Source organism: Salvelinus fontinalis, chromosome 18 (genome assembly GCF_029448725.1).
Source record: "Salvelinus fontinalis isolate EN_2023a chromosome 18, ASM2944872v1, whole genome shotgun sequence".
Lineage (NCBI taxonomy): Eukaryota > Metazoa > Chordata > Actinopteri > Salmoniformes > Salmonidae > Salvelinus > Salvelinus fontinalis.
The window spans coordinates 1,804,801-1,823,396 of record NC_074682.1 but is presented as its reverse complement, the minus strand read 5'-3'; the positions used below and the strand labels follow the sequence as shown (position 1 = coordinate 1,823,396).

Genomic DNA, 18,596 nt, shown 5'->3' with positions numbered 1-18,596 from the left:
GCCTGCCTTGGGGGAGGGACAGGCCACAGCACGAAGCATGTTCAGATCTCTCCCCCCCCCAAATACACTGGAAGTTGTCATGGGGTGAAGGCCTATTGTTTGGTGCGCAAAGCCCTCTTCATGGCCAATTATGTGTGAAACACATCTCACTGACCTAGAAATCCCTAGGACATGATTAAAACAAACCCAGGTGTCATAACATAAAATTGCTTTGATATCATGTGAAGATTAGACTACAAAAGGAGCATGAAAAAAAGGAAATTGTGGGAAAGTGTTTATGATTATAGGCCAAGGTCATTACAATGTAATTTGTGGTGAATTTTTCTCCACCAAAAAATGCAATTATTTAAGGTGCGTGTTCGGGCATGCGCGCATCCATGCCATCAGTGCGAGTCTGACGATGATGCACGCGCACAGGAGAGTAGCCTCGGTTCCTCCCTCCTCTCGAATGTAGTATGGATTTTAGAAGGGTTGTCGAAAGGATAAACAATAACATGACTTACTTAGCCTATTAAACGCCGCATGTTTAGTCTATCACGTTGTGAATTCATTACATTTTTTTTGTATTAAAATCCGTGCTCTTTTTAAGATCAAAATGCCGGAGTTTATCTCTGTCGACGGGTTTATCGCCGAGACCTTGGAGGACTATAGCTCTCCTACAACCTCGTCCTTCACCACCAAAATGTCAAGTTGTAGAAACGCAGTAGACAACATCGAGGAGGTAAGTTAATCGTTTCTGTACATTATGGCTGTCATAACCTGTAATCATTTGAGAAACACTCTTTTCACGTCACTTCGATACAGAAACGAATGGGAGTTTTTGGGAGGCTTGTCAAGGTAACGTAACGTGCCCAGCACAAAGGTGTGCTATACAATTCAGGCATCAACCAACTGACGTTATCGCTCAATCTATGGACTGGGGTAGTAGACAAAGCGCCTGACGGCTTTCTTTGTGTCGGCCGCATCTTTTTTCTCGTTTGTTCATGGATTGATTTAATTCCACAATACATAAGCATGGTCTTTGTCACGAAAAGGCTCAATGTTGCATTAGATTTCACCAATATGCGTAAAAGCATCTACATTGAGGTGATGTCCTTTGTTTATCAGATTGTGTCGCTCGTGCTCATTGTATGGAACGCGAGGAAAATCATTCAAATGTATTCTATATCAATAACCATAATAATAACCACTGCTATTATTTGATGGTGTGCAGGCAAAACGTCCTATTTATGTTGCCTTTGAATCCATTGTCACTGGTTTTATTGTTGGACTGAGAACGTAATTTTACCACTATACTCAACAGTAAATCGACTGCTGTAGCACAGTCGATTCGTTAGGAAAGTGATGAAATTAACCATTTAGACAAATACGCCCATGGCATAGAAAAATGACAACACAACTTTGTCTACTCAATTTTTCTATCCTAGATATCAATTCAATAAAGTTATTTTTATAATAGTCATAATTTACACTGCAGTTTTTATGATTTTGATTCAAGCTACTTCTCATAATAGGAGGCTATCAAGGCCCATATAGCAATATATATATAATATATAATATAATATATATAATATATATATATATATATATATATATATAAAAATCGGTCTTTTCTTTTAAAGATTAATTCATTAATTAAAGATTTAAAACCATTATTTAGTGTAGGCCTACTGTATATCTATCCATGATCATAAATGCTGGACAGCTGTTTTTGACCAGCCGTATTTGACATCCCAGATACCTCAGAGGTAATGTTTGAATTTTTTTTGTACTTTTACCCCTTTTTCTCCCCAATTATATAATATCCAATTAGTAGTTAGTCGCTGCAACTACCGTACGGACTCGAGAGAGGCGAAAGTTGAGAGCCACGTGTCCTCCGAAACACGACCCTGCCAAGCCACACTGCTTCTTGACACACTGTTCACTTAACCCGGAAGACAGCCGACACCAATGTGTTGGTGGATGAAACGCCGTACAACTGGCGACAAAAGTCCGCTTGCACGCGTCAGTCAGCCAAACCCTCCCCTAACCTGGACGGCGCTGGTCCAATTGTGCAATGGGTGTCTGAGCTGTGTGCCAGTAGTTTAAACAAACCGCTTGGTGCATTCAGCTTGTCAACACTTCTTACAAAAATAAGTATTGATCAAGTCAATCTCTCTTCCACTTTGAGCCATCGGAGATTGACAAGCATATCATTGTTAGCTCTCCGTGTACGTTTAAGGGCCAGCCATGCTGCCCTGTTCTGAGCCAATTGCAATTTTCCCAAGTCCCTCTTTGTGGCACCTGACCACACGACTGAACAGTAGTCGAAGGTGCAAATAACCAGGGCCTGTAGGACCTGCCTTGTTGATAGTGTTGTTAAGAAGGTAAAGCAGAGCTTTATTATGGACAGACTTCTCCCCATGTTAGCAACTGTTGTATCAACATGTTTTAACCACGACAGTTTACAATCCAGGGTTAGTCCAATCAGTTTAACTTCTTTGGGATATGTGGGACGGTAGCGTCCCAGTTGGCCAAAAGCCAGAAAAAATGTAGCACGCCAAATTCAAATATATTGCTATAAAACTCAATCTGTCATGAAATCGCACATGAAAGACACCAAATTAAAGCTACACATGTTGTGAATCCAGCCGACATGTCTGATTTCAAAAAGGATTTACGGCGAAAGCACACCAAACGATTGTTAGCTCAGTACATAGCCACAGAAAAACACAGACATTTTCCCAGCAAAAGATAGTAGTCACAAAAAGCAGAAATAGAGTTAAAATTAATCACTAACCTTTGATGATCTTCATCAGATGACACTCATAGGACATCATGTTACACAATACATTTATGTTTTGTTCGATAATGTGCATATTTATATCCACAAATCTCGGTTTACATTGGCGCCATGTTCAGAAATGCCTCCAAAATATCCGGAGAAATTGCAGAGAGCCACGTCAAATAACAGAAATACTCATCATAAACTTTGATGAAAGATACATGTTTTACACAGAATTAAAGATACACTTGTTCTTAATGCAACCGCTGTGTCAGATTTAAAAAAAAAACTTTACGTAAAAAGCACACCATGCAATAATCTGAGACGGCGCTCAAAAATAACAACATTTCTCTGCCATGTTGGAGTCAACAGAAATACGAAATTACATCATAAATATTCCCTTACCTTTGATCATCTTCATCAGAATGCACTCCCAGGAATCCTAGTTCCACAATAAATCGTTGTTTTGTTCGATAATGTCCATTACTTATGTCTAAGTAGCTACTTTTGCTAGCATGTTTAGTGCACATGTCCAAACGCTCGCGCAGATGCAGGAGAACTCGGACGAAAACTTCAAATAGTTCTATAACAGGTCGAATAAACTGGTCAAACTAAGTAGAGAATTAATCTTCAGGATGTTGTTATCATAACTATCCAATAACGTTTCAACCGGAGAATTCCTTTGTGTCTATAGAAGTTATGGAAAGCAAGACGATATTGTTTGGAACGCGCGTGACCAGGAACTGGCATTCTGCCAGACCAATGATTGAAACACCTCCCATCCGGCCCCACATCACACTAGAGGCTTCATTCCACGATCTACAGACTGTTAACATCTAGTGGAAGGTGTAGGAAGTGCAAACAGATCCATATCTTACAGGGAATTGAATAGGCGATGAGTTGAACATTGACCATTCTCAGAATTCTCACTTCCTGTTTGGATTTTTTCTAAGGTTTTTGCCTGCCATATGAGTTCTGTTTTACTTACAGACATCATTCAAACAGTTTTAGAAACTTCAGAGTGTTTTCTATCCAATAATAATATGCATATATTAGCATCTGGGACAGAGTAGGAGGCAGTTCACTATGGGAACACAATTCATCCAAAAGTGAAAATGCTATCATAAAGAAGTTAATCACCTCTACTTGCATAATTTCACATTATTCATTACAATATTTAGTTTAGGTTTAGGGTTTAGTGAATGCTTTTAGTTTTTAAAATATTTAGGACGAACTTATTCCTTGCCACCCATTCTGAAACTAACTGCAGCTCTTTAAAAAAAAAGACCCCTCACGATGAGACAAGGATATCCTTACCGGCCAAACCATCCCTAACCCGGACGACGCTAGGCCAATTGTTCTTCGCTCTGTCACCGGCTGCGACAGAGCCTGGGCGCGATCCCAGAGTCTCTGGTGGCACAGCTAGCGCTGTCAGCCTGTAACCAGTGCCTGCAACCTGGATCAGGCTTTCAGTCAACCTACCAGGGTAGTTCCAAACAGCACAGGAATTAAATCGTCAACATGTATTGATCACTTCTTTACTAATGCTGTAGACATTTGCTTTAAAGCAGTATCCAAATCCATAGGATGTAGTGATCATAATATAATAGCACTAAGCTTTTACCAGGTTCACTTTATATAAGTCCACATCTACTAGTTTTTGTAGTTCAGAATATGTATGTTTTATAAGAAAATGACTGTAAAAACGGTTAAATTCCCTTGGATTTATGAGGAATTCAGATATTGTATTGTTGAGAGGGATGAGGCAAAAGGTATGGCAATTAAGTCTGGCAGCCTAACTGCTTGGCAAACGTACTTCAAATTTAAGAAATCATGTGACTAAACTAAATAAAAATAAAAATGATCTACACTATGAAACAAAGATACGTTATATAAAGAAGCTTTGTGGCACCTTAAATTAAATTTTGGGGGAAAAAGCCTCCTTCATTCGTTGAATCAAATGGCTCGTTCATTACAAAGCCCACTGATATTGCAAACTACTTTGACTTTTTCATTGGCAAGATAAGCAAACTTAGGGATGACATGCCAGCAACAAACACTGACACTACACATCCAAGTATATCGTACCAAATTATGAAAGACAAGAATTGTACTTTTGAATTCTGTAAAATCAGTGTGGAAGAGGTGAAAAGAATTGGCTATCAACAATGACAAGCCCCCGGGGTCTGCCAATCTGGATGGAATATTACTGAGGATAAGAGCAGATGATATTGCTACTCCTATATGCCACATATTCAATTTAAGCCTCTTAGAGAGCGTGTGCCCTCAGGCCTGGAGGGAAGCTAAAGTCATTCCGCCACCCAAGAATAGTAGCCCTCTTTACTGGTTCAAATAGCCGACCAATCAGCCTGTTACCAACACTTAGACAATTTTTCCAGAAGTTGGGCAATGCTATTTCACAGTAAACAAATTGACAACAGAATTTCAGCATGCTTATAGGGAAGGACACTCGACAAGCACAACACTTACACAAATGACTGATTGGCTGAGAGAAATTGATGATAAAATGATTGTGGGAGTTGTTTTGTTAGACTTCAGTGCAGCTTTTGACATTATCAATCATAGTCTGCTGCTAGAAAAATGTATGTGTTAGGGTTTTACACCCCCTGCTATAATGTGGATAAAGAGTAACTTGTCTAACAGAACACAGATCTTTACCATTCTTTAATGGAAGCCTCTCAAATATAATCCAGTTAGAATCAAGTTAGAATCAGGAATTCCCCATGGTAGCTGTTTAGGCCCCTTGCTTTCAAAATTTCTACTAACGACATGAGTAAAGCCAGAGTGTTGTGTATGTATGCGGATGACTCAACACTACCCACGTCAGCTACTACAGTGACTAAAATGACAGCAACACTCAACAAAGAGCTGCAGTTTCAGAGTGGGTGACAAGGAATAAGTTAGCCCTAAATATTTCTAAAACTAAAAGCATTGTATTTGGAACAAAACACTCACTAAACCCTAAACCTCTACTAAATCTTGTAATAAATAATGTGGAAATTGAGCAAGTTGAGATGACTAAACTGCATGGCTTAACACTAGATTGTAAACTGTGGTCAAAATATATTGATGCAGTAGTAGCTAAGATGGGGAGAAGTCTGTCTATAATAAAGCGATGCGCTGCCGCCTTAATAACACTATCAACATGGCAGGTCCTACAGGCCCTAGTTTTGTAGCACCTTGACTACTGTTCAGTCGTGTAGTTAGGGGCCTCAAAAAAGGACTTAGGAAAATTGCAATTGGCTCAGAACAGGGAAGCACGGCTGACCCTTGGATGTCGACAGAGAGGTAATATTAATAATATGCATGTCAATCTCTCCTGGCTCGAAGTGGAGGAGAGATTGACTTCATCCCTACTTTTATTTATTAGAGAGATTGACATGTTGAATGCACCGAGCTGTCTGTCTAAACTACTGGCACACAGCTCAGACATCCATGCATACCCCACAAGACATGTCACAAGAGGTCTCTTCACAGTCCAACTACAGAGCAGACTATGGGAGTCACAAAGTATTACATAGAGCCATGACTACATGGAACTCTATTCCACATCGAGTATCTGACGCAAGCAGTAAAATTAGATTTAAAAATAACAGATAAAAAAATGACCTTATGGAACAGCAGGGACTGTGAAGCAGCACAAACATTGGCACAGACACATGCATACACACGATAACATACGCACTATACATACAAAGGGATTTAGTACTGTAGATATGTGGTAGTGGTGGTGTAGGGGCCTGAGGGCACACAGTGTGTTGTGAAATCTGTGAATGACAAATAAACTTTGATTTGATGTATTTTATTAAAAAAAATTAAAAAAAAGTTGTATAAACGATCTTAATTTTGATGGACACCAGGAAGAGTAGCTGGTGCCTTGGCTAATGGGGATCCATAATAAATTCAAATACACCCGATGAGCGTCCGAGCTGGTGTAGTACGATTTGATCTTAATCTTGTATTGACGTTTTGCGTGTTTTATGGTTCATCAGAGGGCATAGCGGGATTTCTTATAAGCTTCCGGGTTAGAGTCCCACACCTTGAAAGCAGCAGCTCTACCCTTTTAGCTCAGTGCGAATGTTGCCTGTAGTCCATGGCTTCTGGTTGGGGTATGTACGTACGGCCACTGTGGTCGATGACATCGTCGATGCACTTATTGAGGAAGCCAATGACTTATGTGGTGTACTCCTCAATACCATTGGAGGAATCCTGGAACATATTCCAGTTTGTGCTTGCATCTACTTCATCTGACCACTTTTTTTATTTATCTAGTCACTGGTGCTTCCTGCTTTAATTTTTGCTTGTAAGCAGTAGGGTTGGGCGATATGGCCAAAATATTATATCACGGTATTAAAAAATAAATGGACGGTATGACTGTTTTTGACGATATTTTTTAGTTTTTGAATAATAGAAGTTCTACATTTGCTTTATTAGTAATGAGTGATCCTAGGGTGGCAACACATACATTCTTAGTGATTTCAATGAGTATTTCTCCATTGTGATTTGTTTTATACTGTTCAATTCAACTAAAACCAAAACAAATTTCAGCACTTTTATCATTATATGATCATTATATGTTAATAGAAAATTACTCAAGTAAAAGTGAAAGTCACCCAGTAAAATACTACTTGAGTAAAAGTCAAAGTATTTGGTTTTAAATATACTTAAGTATCAAAAGTAAAAGTATAAATCATTTCAAATTCCTAAGCAAAGCCAGATGGCACCATTTACATTTCTTATTTTTTATTTACGGATAGCCAAGGGCACACACTCCGACATAATTTACAAACAAAGCATTTGTGTTTAGTGAGTCCTCAATATCAGAGGCAGTAGATGACCAGGGATGTTCTCTTGATAAGTGCGTGAATTTGACCTTTTTCCTGTCCTTCTAAGCATTCAAAATGTAGCGAGTACTTTTAGGTGTCAGGGGAAATGTATGGAGTAAAAAGTACAGTATTTTCTTTAGGAATGTAGTAACGTAAAAGTTGTCAAAAAAAAAGGTAAAGTACAGACACCAAAAAAACGACTTAAGTAGTACTCGGAAGTATTTTTACTTAAGTAGTACCACTGCTCAATTGAGAATTTCCACACTGCCACGTAGGGGTGCACGATATGGGCAAATAATCTAGGATTTATGTTTAACCAGATGTTGCAATTACGATTTGACTTGGGAATTAGAGCAAAACTGTTGGAATCATGGAAACAGAATGACTTCTAATTATATAGTTAGAATATAACAGTGGGCACTTTGAATACACAAATTAAAATGCCAGGGAGGTGTTATTGTGACCGGGTAGGAACTTAATTGTTGATACGTGTTTCCTAGGGGACGCTATAAGCTTTGGCTACATTGCATGTTTTCTCTTAGCTACTTCTTGTAGCTAACATATTCTTGCTTTGCATATTCCTCTTTAGAAGATTTAGAAGATACTGTTACACAAACAACATCCTGATTTAGGTTGTATTAGCTAGCTATGTTTGCTCTTACTCAGTACATTTATTAGCTAGTTAGCTAGCTATTAGCATTAGCGTCTCACAAGATTTAAGGCAACTTGCTAAGAAAAGACAAACTAGCTGTTTGCTGATGTAAGAAACACAAACGAATAGTGTCATTTATATTAAGAAGCTAAGTGAAAACAGCATTGTTGTCATCAACATTATTGCATGTGCTGCATTGACCATGCAGACTGAACGCAATTGTCTCGTGGTTGAGGAACATTGAATTCGCTTCTTGAGTGACAGGGCTAGGCTAGGTCTGTGTGGAAAGAGGTGTAACCGATGTGAAATGGCTAGCTAGTTAGCGGTGGTGCGCGCTAATAGCGTTTCAATCGGTGACGTCACTCGCTTTGAGACCTTTGGTTCCCCTTGCTCTGCAAGGGCCGCGGCTTTTGTGGAGCGATGGGTAACGATGCTTCGTGGGTGATGGTTGTTGTGTGCAGAGGGTCCCTGGTTTGCGCCCGGGTTGGGGCGAAGGGACGGACTAAAGTTATACTGTTACAGAGGCACAGGGAGAAAGAGCAGAGTGAGATGACTCCAAGTAGGGAAGTAAACTATAAAAATGAACATTACACATGGCGTGTCACATTTAACAAACCAAACATTCAAATATCGGTAGTGAAGGTAAAGTAAAAACCCAAACCGGTCCCTGCATCAAAACCGGTATAGCATAAAAAAAACAGTATACTGCCCATCCCCAGTAAACAGGAATTAGGAGGATAGAATTATGGTCAGATTTGTCAAATGGAGGGCGAGGAAGATCTCTGTATGTTTTTATTTTTTATTTTTTTTATTTTACCGTTATTTTACCAGGTAAGTTGACTGAGAACACGTTCTCATTTGCAGCAACGACCTGGGGAATAGTTACAGGGGAGAGGAGGGGGATGAATGAGCCAATTGTAAACTGGGGATTATTAGGTGAGCATGATGGTTTGAGGGCCAGATTGGGAATTTAGCCAGGACACCGGGGTTAACACCCCTACTCTTACGATAAGTGCCATGGGATCTTTAATGACCTCAGAGAGTCAGGACACCCGTTTAACGTCCCATCCGAAAGACGGCACCCTACACAGGGCAGTGTCCCCAATCACTGCCCTGGGGCATTGGGATATTTTTTAGACCAGAGGAAAGAGTGCCTCCTACTGGCCCTCCAACACCACTTCCAGCAGCATCTGGTCTCCCATCCAGGGACTGACCAGGACCAACCCTGCTTAGCTTCAGAAGCAAGCCAGCAGTGGTATGCAGGGTGGTATGCTGCTGTCTCTGTGTGCGGAGTAAAGGTGGTCCAGAGGTTTTTTCCCCTCTGGTTGCACATTTAACATGCTGATAGAAGTTTGGTAAAACAGATTTAAGTTTTTCCCTGCATTATAGTCCCCGGCTACTAGGAGCGCCACCTCTGGGTGAGCGTTGTCTTGTTTGCTTACGGCAGAATACAGCTCATCAAATGCTGTTTTAGTGCCAGCCTCAGACTGTGGTGGTATGTAAACAGCTATGAAAAATACAGATAAACTCTCTAGGTAGATAGTGTGGTCTACAGCTTATCATGAGATACTCTACCTCAGGCGAGCAATTGCTTGAGACATAGTCCGCCGCCCCTTGTCAGACGCCGCTGTTCTATCCTGCCGGTACAGAGTATAACCAGCCAGCTGTATGTTGATAGAGTCGTTGTTCAGCCACTCTAAGGTAACCTGCTTAATTGACGTCTTTAGCCATGAAGTACTTCGAAAGGCTGGTCATGGCTCACATCAACACCATTTTCCCAGAAACTCTAGACCCACTCCAATTTGCATACCACCCCAACAGATCCACAGATGATGCAATTTCTAATGCACTCAACACAAAGGAACACCTATGTGAGAATGCTGTTCATTGACTACAGCTCAGCGTTCAACACCATAGTGCCTTCAAAGCTCATCAATAAGCTAAGGACCCTGGGACTAAACACCTCCCTCTGCAACTAGAACCTGGACTTCCTGACGGGCCGCCCCCAGGTGGTAAGGGGAGGTAACACATTGGCCCCTCAGGGGTGCGTGCTCAGTCCCCTCCTGTACTCCCTGTTCACTCATGACTGCACGGCCAGGCAGGACTCCAACACCATCATTAAGTTAGACGATGACACAGCAGTGGTAGGCCTGATCACCGACATTGACGAGACAGCCTATAGGGAGGAGGTCAGAGACCTGGCCGTGTGGTGCCAGGACAACAACCTCTCTCTCAACGTGATCAAGACAAAGGAGATGATTGTGGACTACAGGAAAAGGAGGACCGAGCATGCCCCCATTCTCATCGACGGGGCTGCAGTGGAGCAGGTTGAGTGCTTCAAGTTCCTTGGTTTCCACATCACCAACAAACTATCATGGTCCAAGCACACCAAGACAAATTCCTATTTGAAAAGGGCACAACAAAACCTATTCCCCTTCAGGAGACTGAAAAGGTTTGGCATGGGTTCTCACATCCTCAAAAGGTTCTACAGCTGCAATATAGAGAGCATCCTGACTGGTTGCATCACTGCCTGGTATGGCAACTGCTCGGCCTCTGACCGCAAGGCACTACAGAGGGTAGTGTGAACGGCCCGGTACATCACTGGGGTCAAGCATCCTGCCATCCAGGACCTCTACACCAGGCGGTGTCAGAGGAAGGCCCTAAAAATAGTCAGACTCCAGCCACCCTAGTCATAGACTGTTCCTTCTGCTACTGCACGGCAAGTTTTACCGGAGCGCCACAACGTGAGTTTCTACTGTAAGTGTTATAACTGCTGCCACAACGTGATGTATCAGACTCAAAAATATGTCTGTGGGTGAATTGTTTTACCTTAAACAATAACATACTACACACACCATACTATGTCACATTCTTAGTGTACGTTTTTGTTTGGGTCAGTCTTATACAGTCTAATATGTGTTTGGTTTTCTGAATTAGGCTTTGACATGTTGAATTGCCTCTTTATTGGTTGTATTTTTCTGTGTAGAGCAGAAAAGCAACGGTAGAAGCATGTTTCATTGACCATAGCCTTTTATTCAGAAGCCTCTTCACAAGTCACCACTTTTTTATGGATGCGATCAATCATCAAGCCATGCACATCAAAGAACAAAGTTTTAAGATTAGCTGTGCTGGTTTATTGTTGGGCTTATATATGGTGAAATGCATGGTTAAAAGGGGAAAAGAGCAGTGAATTCTTGTAGGGCTGGGCGATATATCTTATTTTAAAGGGATAGTGCGAGATTTTGGCATGTAAGGCCGTTTTTGGCTTTGTCTCTGCATGCTTTGAAGGAAGTTGAAATTAGTTTCATGAGCATGCTAGCTGTTCAGGTAGACTTCCAGTCATTGCGCTAATCGTAGTTAGCAATGGCTCGTGAAAGTACCTTCAACTTCCTTCAAAGCATGCAGAGACATAAAGATAGTCAGATGAGCTCATGGATACCATAGGTAAGCAGAAAAGGGGCTTAATTACCAAAATCGTGCACTATACTTTTTGGGGTGGTTTCCCGCACACAGAATAAAGCCAAGTCCTGGACTAATAAGAAAGCTCAACGGATAATATCCATTTTAAAGTGTTTTTTAGTCTAAAACTGATCTTAATATGTATCCGGGAAACCGCCCCTCAAGGTGTACCAGTATGGATACACATACCGTTATGAATTTTTACAATACTATTTATAATTATATTTTGATACAGTTACTAAATAAATAAAAATTCGACACATTGGACTACTTCACTGTCAATTTTAGCCTAGTTTGGTTGAGAACCAATCAGAATAGAGAAAGCCCATTAAATCCACTAAGAATTAATTTGTTGCCATGCTAGGGTCATGTACTACTCATAAAACATATATTTAGAACTGTTTTCAGAAACATAAAATACAATTCTGGCCAAGCCCTAAATGATTGTTTTGTATATGTTTTACAGGCGTTGGACTGTGACAGAACAGTCTTGCAGAAAATGAAGAAAGCTGCGAAAGCCAAGTATGCTTCAGGTCAAGGTAAAACACAATCATATTGAATAAATCATCATTTTGTTTGGTACATTTAATAGAACTGGGGAACAGTGCAAAACAAGTGCCAATTGTGCCTATTATTCTATGTGATTTGCAGCACACATAATAGCACCTTTTATCCAAGATCTATAGCACAAATGGTAGCCGTTACCTAGAGTACCGTGTAGGAATCATGTGGGCCTGTTAACACTGATCTAGTGAAACCTGTCATCTGCTGTTATGTATGTGTGCTAAACGTATCGTCCCTTTCTCCCTTATAGATCATATCTCCCATCTGGAGCTGTACATCAGTTCCATGGAGAAACTGGTTGTGAATTTCCGCTCCAATGGAGAGAAGGAAGTGGCCTCTGCCTTCACGAAGTTTGCTGAATTTTCCAAAGAGCTGTTGACGCCAATAAAGAACTTGGTGAGAGAGAAGATTGCTTTCGAGAGTATAAACAAACAAAAAAACGATTAGAAAAGGTCAGACATCTCATTAGGCGAGAAGAGAACTCACTTGGCAGATAATGTGCGTTGCTTTTTGTTTCAGTCCTCTTTCAGCTCTCTGTGATAGTATCTGTGATACTTTGTCTCATTCAAAGTTCTGACGTAAACCTCTCAAACTTGAAAAATCAGTTAGAATGTGTTTCTGTTGTGTCTACTTCAAAGCTCCTCAGTGACAGTGTGACATTGTGCGTATTGTAACCCACCACAACTGGACGTGAACTGAGTGTGTCTTCCCATCAGTTAAAGAGCATGCTGCACAACATCAACTTCTTCCTGGACTCTCTAGTAAAAGGAGACCTGAAAGAGGTCAAAGGGGTAAGTCTAAAATGTCAAATAGCTGATCTTGCCTACCTCAATATCATTGTCGTATTGCTTATTTGTGATGACCACTTTAAAATAATGCAACATTTCTGTTCTCTTCTCCGTCAGGATTTGAAAAAGCCGTTTGACAAAGCATGGCGGGACTACGAAAATAAATTGTGAGTGTACATCTGCCCAATAGCTAAATGGTCCTGGTGAGGGACCAATGATTTTACCTGGCTTTTACATTTTCACACCAGTGCCAAATGATGCATTTGCTCCATATCAAAACAATGCATTGCATTCATACTTCCTACAGTCAACTGAAATATTGCTGTTTTTTTTTCTTCTTCTGTATAGCTGTTTTAATTAAGTAGACACAACAGGCTGGTTTATTGCCAGGCCAATGGGCTGGAGGATATTGTTTTGATTTGTGGTGCAAGAGTTATTGTTCATGTCACAAATTTGGTCCAAGAGACAAGAGGCAAGACAGGAATGTCAGTGTTCAGCCATGGCCAGCAAAGAGCCCGGATCTCAATCCCATTGAAGCACGTCTGGGACCTGTTGGATCGGAGGTTGAGGGCTAGGGCCATTCCCCCCCAGAAATGTCTGGGAACTTGCAGGTGCCTTGGTGGAAGAGTGGGGTAACATCTCACAGCAAGAACTGGCACATCTGGTGCAGTCAATGAGGAGGAGATGCACTGCAGTACTTAATGCAGCTGTTGGCCACACCAGATCCTGACTGTTACTTTTGACCCCCCCTTTGTTCAGGGACACATTATTCTATTTCTGTTAATCACATGTCTGTGGAACTTGTTCAGTTTGTCTCAGTTGTTGAATCTTGTTATGTTCATACAAATATTTACACATGTTAAGTTTGCTGAAAATAAACGCAGTTGACAGTGAGAGGACGTTTCTTTTTAAGCTGAGTTTAGAATAGCAATTTTGTCCAATTCTCTCAACTTTATGAATCAACCAACCGTAATGAGCGGTACCAGTGTGTTTATCTCTTTGACTGACCTGAGAGGAACTACTATTATATTGTATCACTCAGCACCAAGATCGAAAAGGAGAAGCGGGAGCTGGCCAAGCAGTATGGCATGGTGCGCACAGAGGTGAGCGGGGGAGAGATCGCAGAGGAGCTGGAGAAGGAGCGCAGGATGTTCCAGCTACAGATGTGTGAGGTGAGCGGGATCTACTGTATAGAGGGGTTCTTATTCAAATTATATGGGGGAGTCTCAAAGTTTTGACATCTGATTAACAGTTCTGGCTTTGAGCTTTGGCCAACATTTGTGCCTTCTGAGAATGGGGTGTTACCTCAGGGTTTGACCTCTTATCCCGTAATGACGTAGAGTTTCAGATATGAAACCTTTCTGAATAGCTCCAGGGTCTTCCATTGGAATCTGTAGTTTCTCTTTCTTAACGATTGCTCGACGGACACATTGGCTAATTCAATGGATGAGTAACTCAACCAAAAGAAACGTTTGCTTCTCCTCTGTGTTTCTTGTAGTACCTCATCAAAGTGAACGAAATCAAGACTAAGAAAGGTGTCGACCTGCTTCAGAATCTCATCAAGCACTATCACTCCCAGTGCAAGTAAGGCAATGTGGTCTCTGTCTAACTAAAAGTCAGGGGGAGAAAAAGGGGGAGAAATTAACTTCTCAGCTAAACGTGAGTGTGTCTCTCTGTTGCTCTGAGGTTTATTGAGCAAAAGGAGAACCTTAGGTGGTAAAAATAATGGGGAGAGTGGAGTGATTGTATACTGTACTGTAAGTACATTGAAAAAAAGCTATTGCCTAATGATCTTACTTCTGCTTTCCTGAAAAAGCCAGTAACATTTTCAATCATATGACTTTATATCTTATTGAAATATGTAAATAATGTCCGTCCCACATACTGTATTACTGTGCTAGCTCAAAGTGTTTTATAAAATACATAACACTTATGGTTTATCTAGATTATGATATAATAAAACCTGTTGGGGAAATTCAGGCTTGGACTCCAGAGGGTTGATACACGTATTGATGCATTATATTGAGTAAAGGGTGATTTATTAAAAAATGCTTTTGAACAAGATAAGTGGTTGCGAAATGAGTTGACATAATGGTTGCGGTTTTAGATTTGCCCGAGGGTCATGCAGTAGCAGTATGATGGCATGATCATATACAGATAACCAGATGAGAACCAGCCTATTGTAGAACTCATTTTTCAGTAGAGCTTCAATTGCGTGTGCCAAACACATCAGTTAGATGTTAAACACAATATCCTCTGTGACTGACTCTCCCTCCCCTCTATGGCCGCCATGCGCCATCATATGTGACCAGAATCGGGAAACATGCTAGCCCATCCTGCAACACATCCAAACACTCATTCACTCATTCTCACATACACTCACACATACTCTCACATACACACACAATGTGGCAATAAACTGATATTTCCTTTTGTCAGTTTCTTTCAGGAGTGCCTGGTGGCCACAGAGAAGCTCAAGCAGTATATTGACGAGCTCACAGGAGCGCTGGGCACTGTGAGTGGCATTCCACAATGAATGTGTGTCTAATTCATTTTATTTAACCTTTATTTAAGCAGGGAGTATATTGAGACCACGGTCTCTTTCACAGATGAGCCCTGCACATTCTGGTGTTCGATCAAATGGCAACTTGCAACGGTGATGTTCACTACAAACACCACCTACTGCAGTCTCAGAATGAGCAGTTTGCAATCAACTGCGGTTTTGCTTTTCTGTTGCAACCATCCCCCACACATCTGATTGATTTTGGTTTTGCTACAAACCCGCCTTGAACAGATGTAAGGATTCTCTCCAGAAACCATATAAAAGATATAATCTGAACTAATTTTTTTACTCCTGTCATCAGTAGTCAGTGACTGTCCTCTCTCCCAGCTGTTGGGTTCCATTAAGATTCTATTGAGATAAACAGCCCACGCTGTTAGCCCTTTACTCACATTTAGAGTAGATAGAGATAATCAGCTCAGTTAGCCTCGAAACCACTACAGCTCTATTCAGAGAGCCATTCACGCTGCGCTATGGGCAGAAAACTTGCACATGTGACTGAAGCAGGGCATCTGCATTCTGAACACTCCCCACCCTACAGCTCACACAGACAGTACAGCCCTTTGATCAACAACCAACTGGATCAAATCCATCAGAGTAGACACTGCACAATGGTTGTTCGTGTAGATCATAGTGAGCCAGTAAACGACCAAACGTGCTCTGTTTGACTACTCTATGCTGCACGGTGAAGGGCTATGAGGACTTTTGCTGTCGGAACACCTGTAATGCCTCTGGCAGATTTCCTTGGGCTAAATTACAAATGTTTTACCCCTAGTCTCTAGCTCCTACCCCCTAAACACTGCTGTAGAACTGAAATGTTTGGATGGGTTTAAGCAATACATTTTCACAACCATTGGGTATTAAAGGAAGATTTTTATACTCAACGAGATTGTTTTAAAGCAGCCATTCACGCAATCAATTTGTGCGACCTGGAATGTGTTTGGAGGGAAAGGATGTGAGGGGTGGTGTGTGTGGTCTAGAGTGTGTGTGTGTGTGTGTGTTTGGAGGTGATGATGAGGGTATTATTGAATGTGCTCTGTCTCTGTCCAGATCAAACACAGACAGGACGAGGAGAAGAGACAACTCTGCTCTCTGAGAGACCAGCTCCGGCCCTCACTGCAGCCTGAGCTCAAAGAGGTGAGGGCACACACACACACCATACATATAGGTTTGATTGAAATTCTAAATGTGCCTGTCTATGTAAAAAAATGTGACATTTGAGGTTGTTTAAGAGTAATATATATATTTTTAAATGCTTCTTGAGTAAAGCATTTATCTTCCATGCTCATATGGGGTGAGTAGAATCTCACTAAATGTGGATGTTGTAATTCATTATATAGAAGTATTAACATTGTGGTTTTATTTCAATCCTGCAAGTCGTCCAGTCAAGGAGAATAAGTTGAATTTGATTTACTTGATATGTACAGTACTTGCATATGCTAAAAAATTAAGTTAATAACCAAAAACCTGGAAATGCAGTGCATTCGGGAAGTATTGAGACCATTTGACTTTTTCCTCATTTTGTTATGTAACAGCCTTATTCTAAAATGTATGATTGTTTTCTCCCCCCTCATTAATCTACACACAATACCCCATAATGACAAAGCAAAAACAGGTGTTTAGAAACTTTTGTAAATGTATAAAAACGGAAATTAGACATTTACATAAGTATTCAGACCCTTTGCTCCTTTGACAGTGATTACAGCCTCAAATCGTCTTGGGTATGGCTCTACAAGCTTGGCACACCTGTATTTGGAGAGTTTCTCACATTCTTCCCTGCAGATCCTCTCAAGCTCTGTCAGGTTGGATGGGGAGCGTCGCTGCAAAGCTATTTTCAGGTCTCTCCAGAGGTGTTCAAGTCTGGGCTCTGGCTTGGCCATTCAAGGACATTCAGAGACTTGTCCCAAAGCCACTCCTGCGTTGTCTTGGCTGTATGCTTAGGGTCGTTGTCCTGTTGGAAGGTGAACCAGTCTGAGGTCCTGAGCGCTCTGGTAGCAGGTTTTAATCAAGGATCTCTGTACTTGGCTCTGTTAATTTTTCCCTCGATCCTGACTAGTCTCCCAGTCCCTGCCTCTTAAAAACATCCCCACAACATGATGCTGCTACCAACATGCTTCACAGTAGGGATTGTGCCAGTTTTCCTCCAGATGTGACGCTTTGCATTGAGGCCAAACAATTCAATCTTGCTTTCATCAGACCAGCGAATCTTGTTTCTAATGGTCTGAGTCCTTTAGGTGCCTTTTGGCAAACTCCAAGTGGGGTGTCATGTGCCTGTCAAATGCATACTGAGGAGTGGCTTCCGTCTGGGCACTCTACCATAAATGCCTGATTGGTGGAGTGCTGCGGAGATGGTTGTCCTTCTGGAAGTTTCTCCCATCTCCACAGAGGAACTCTGGAGGTCTGTCATGGGTACCACCACCTCCCCCGATTGCTCAGTTTGGCCAGGTGGCCAGCTCTAGGAAGAGTCTTGGTGGTTCCAAACTTCTTTAATTTAAGAATGATGGAGGCCACTGTGTTCTTGGGGACCTTCAATGCTGCAGAATTGTTTCGGTACCCTTCCCCAGATCTGTGCCTTGACACAATCCTGTCTCGGAGCTCTACGGACAATTCCTTTGACCTTATGGCTTGGTTTTTGCTCTGACATGCACTGTCAACTGTGGGACCTTATACAGACCGGTGTGTGTTTTTCCAAATCATGTCCAATCATTTGAATTTACCACAGGTGGACTCCAATCAAGTTGTAGAAACATCTCAAGGATGAAACAGGATGACCCTGAGCTCAATTTTGAGTCTCATAGCAAATGGTCTGAACACTTTTGACAATAAGGTATTTCATTTTTAAAATTAAAAATAAATACATTTGCAAACATTTCTAAAAACATTTTTTTGCTTTCATTATGGGTTATTGTGTGTAGATTGATGAGAAAAAAATAATCTTTGATCAATTTTAGAATAAGGCTGT

The 18,596-nt window shown here is 41.2% G+C and overlaps 1 protein-coding gene across 2 annotated transcripts in view; it reads left to right on the top strand.

Annotated features, from left to right (window-relative positions):
- The first annotated feature begins 392 nt into the window (after nucleotides 1-392).
- Nucleotides 393-18,596, top strand: part of unm_sa1614 (un-named sa1614) — a 96,170-nt gene continuing 77,966 nt past the window's right edge. Inside the window, exons 1-9 of one of the 2 annotated variants that reach the window (XM_055867826.1) lie at nucleotides 393-721; nucleotides 12,189-12,261; nucleotides 12,537-12,682; nucleotides 13,003-13,077; nucleotides 13,192-13,241; nucleotides 14,117-14,246; nucleotides 14,573-14,658; nucleotides 15,514-15,589; nucleotides 16,685-16,771. In XM_055867826.1, coding sequence (XP_055723801.1) covers nucleotides 596-721; nucleotides 12,189-12,261; nucleotides 12,537-12,682; nucleotides 13,003-13,077; nucleotides 13,192-13,241; nucleotides 14,117-14,246; nucleotides 14,573-14,658; nucleotides 15,514-15,589; nucleotides 16,685-16,771 — 849 coding nt within the window. In that variant the 5' untranslated portion in view covers nucleotides 393-595. Of the gene's footprint in view, nucleotides 722-12,188; nucleotides 12,262-12,536; nucleotides 12,683-13,002; nucleotides 13,242-14,116; nucleotides 14,247-14,572; nucleotides 14,659-15,513; nucleotides 15,590-16,684; nucleotides 16,772-18,596 lie in introns of both variants that reach the window. The other variant, XM_055867824.1, reaches the window with a different exon arrangement.